The 3,128-nt window shown below is 35.4% G+C and overlaps 1 protein-coding gene across 1 annotated transcript in view; it reads right to left on the reverse strand.

Moving 5' to 3' along the window:
• HAO1 (hydroxyacid oxidase 1) overlaps positions 1 to 3,128 on the reverse strand; it is a 63,032-nt gene that overhangs the window by 45,183 nt on the left and 14,721 nt on the right. The window contains exon 2 of the mRNA XM_019644586.1: positions 238 to 389. Coding sequence (XP_019500131.1) covers positions 238 to 389 — 152 coding nt within the window. The remainder of the gene's footprint in view (positions 1 to 237; positions 390 to 3,128) is intronic.

Consider the following 3,128-nt stretch of genomic DNA (forward strand, 5'->3'; position numbering starts at 1 on the left):
AAAAAAAACAAAAAAACAAAACAAAACCAAGGCGCAAATTGTATCTTGCCCAGAGTCATAGAGTTAGCAAGTAGAGGAACAGGATGCACAAGGTCAGGCATTTTGGTGGCAGAGTCAACGAGCTTAATTTTCGCAAGTATAAAAACATCCAGGGAAGTGTTTACTTGATGCATACAGAGAAAGGAGTCACTAAATGTTATTCTCTCCTGTCCCTTTGGGGGAAGCCCTTCTTCCTACCTCGGACAGTTGCAAGCTCCCCATCCACGTGAGCCATGCACTGCATCGCGGTAGCCCCAACGCATATCGGCATGGTGACTCTCTGTCCTAAAACGGAAGTAGACAGCTCTACTTCAGCAACATTCTGGAGCATCCGTGGATACAGCTTCCATCTAGAATTAAAGGTAAAAAGTACGTTTTAGAATTTCAAAAGCATAACTAAAGGTTTGGAATTGTCATTTTAGTTTCAAAAAGAAAAAAAATATTCGTGTATTTTTCCCATGAGGCAAATTACAAAGGTAAAGGAAAAAGGGCAATTTTAATGTTTATGAAGATGGAAAGTTAGCAACAAGATAATAATGTATTTCTCAAACCATTGTTCTTAGTAAGGTATAATTAACATACAGTAGAATGCGCTATTTGTGAGCTTTGGCAAATGCATATAGTCATGTAACTGGTAAAACAATGAAGATCTAGAATAGTTCACCATTCTGAAAAAAGTTTCCCATTCCCTTGGGAAGTGACAGACACCCTAGCAACCACTGATCCTTTTCTTTTTTGTCCCTATAGTTTTACTTTGCAAGAATATCATATAAGTGGAATCATACTCTATGTAGCTTTTTGATCCTGGCTTCTTTCATTTAGCACAATGCATTTTGGATTCACTCATGTTACTACAGGCATCAGTAGCTTGTTTCTTTTGGTTGATGAATAGTATTCCACTGTAAGAAGGTAGCACATTTTGTTTGTCCATTCCCCAGATCTGAGACATTTGGGATGTTTCCAGTTTGGTGCAACTATATATAAAGCCACTGTGAACATTCACTTGAAGTTTTTTTGTATGAACATAGGTTTCATTTAACTTCCTCCAAGCCGTTTTGAAGATGGTATGCAAAGGCATGAAGTTATAGTTTAGGAACATNACACACACACACACACACACACACACACACACACACACACACACACATAATTTGCAGGCCCCAGAGTGTTTTAGCAAGTGAGCTCTGCTAACTGCCTTCTTTTACTTTCTCTCCATCATTTCCATTCTCCACATGTTCTCTTTTCCACTTTTCTCTTTTCTTTTAAATTTTAGTTTTTCTTGTGTTCTTATTATAAAATAATTCAACAGGAATTATATAAGCATGGATGAAAACTAAGAATACAAAGTCAGGAATAATTTCATCATCCATAAATAAATACTCATAAAATGTAGTCTGCATTCTTAGTCCTAATCTAAAATAAAATAAATGTATTTGAGGACCTTACTATTGTTTGTAACTGCTTTTTAAAACTTATTATTTTGTCACATCTCTCTATACAGCTATATTCTTCATATAATCTCATTTTAAAAAATGTATCCCATTTTTAATGCACCCTGCTTTTTGCAACCAATCTCCAATTATGGGACACTTGGATGTTTTTTTCCTCTCAACTTTTCTAATAATAAAAATAACAGAGGCATAACATGTCTCCTTGCAGAAATGTGCTTCCTCAAAATGATAATTATTTCCTTGGGATTTTCAGAAGAGAGTTTATAGCATCAAATAGAATTTACATTAAAAAGCTTTGATACACAGTGCCAAATTATTGTCTAGAAAGATTATTCCACTTTATACTCTTACCATCTGTATTGAAAATATGCATTTTCCTTCTAACCTGATTATACTGTATAATCTGAAAATAACAATTTGCTACTCAGTAAACAAAATATATGATTATAATCTACATTTATTAGATTATTAGTGGAACTGAATACTTTTCATATGTTTATTGGGCATTTTTATGTCTCCACTTGTGAGTTTCCTATTTACGTCTTTTTTCACTTACATTTTTTTCATGTATTTTGTGTTATGTATTATTTTATTATTCAAATACAAGCACTCTTTACACAGAAAGGACATTAACCCTTTACAGTGTCATATTTTTTTCCATTTTTAGTTTGCCATTTGTTTTCATTTTTTATAGAAATTTGAGAGCATGGAAGTTTCAGTTTTTTATGTGAGAATGTTTGCTTTTCTTTTAATGGTTGTTGTCTATGGCACACTTGGGAAGTCTGCTGCTATCTCAATTTTAAATAGACAGATACCTATATAGTATGTCACCTCCCCCCCCTTTTTTTTCCTTTCCCTGCCCGCATTTCAGAATTACCTAGACAAGTGTCCAGGCCTCATGAGCACTTATCTACATGTGGTTCTAGAATTAGAGAAGCTCCAGGCTCTGACCTAAGCGAAGTTTGCTCAGTATAACCTCCCTGTGTCATGCTGATATCCCTGGCAGAATGCTGTAGAAGACATTTCAAGGAGGGAAACGAATGCATGAGGTACTAATTTCTTAGAACTAAACTGCTCTAAAATAATATTTAGTTTCTGCTCTTTGGACCTGAATTTCCTGCCCTTCTCAGCATCAAAAGAAGCCAGATAGAATTCATCACCAACTGTTCTATGCGTTTCTGAAGCAGAATGTGGAAAAATTAATCATTGTGCATACCTTCTCAAATGTTCATAGCTGCTAGGGGGCTGGAAAGTTAATAAATTAGCCCCAATAAGAAATTTCTTCACATCTTAGTTGAATCTCTCACCAGCCCTCCTAAGGCAGTTGGAAATGCTCTACTGGAAATATAACTCATTTGTAAAAAAGAATCATGGTCCAGAATCATGGCAGAAAACACGATCAACCCGGTCACCGCATTTACTCTTTCATTGCGAGACTTGGAAAGAACCGAAATGCCCTTCGGTAGATGGCTGGATTAAGAAACTGTGGTACATTTATACAATGGAGTATTACTCTGCTATAAAGAAGAATGAAATCGTACCATTTGGGACAATATGGATGGACCTAGAGACTATTATGTTAAGTGAAATAAGTCAGTCGGAGAAAGACAAATACCATATGATCTCACTTATATGTGG

Source organism: Hipposideros armiger, unplaced genomic scaffold (genome assembly GCF_001890085.2).
Source record: "Hipposideros armiger isolate ML-2016 unplaced genomic scaffold, ASM189008v1 scaffold_89, whole genome shotgun sequence".
NCBI classification, from domain to species: domain Eukaryota; kingdom Metazoa; phylum Chordata; class Mammalia; order Chiroptera; family Hipposideridae; genus Hipposideros; species Hipposideros armiger.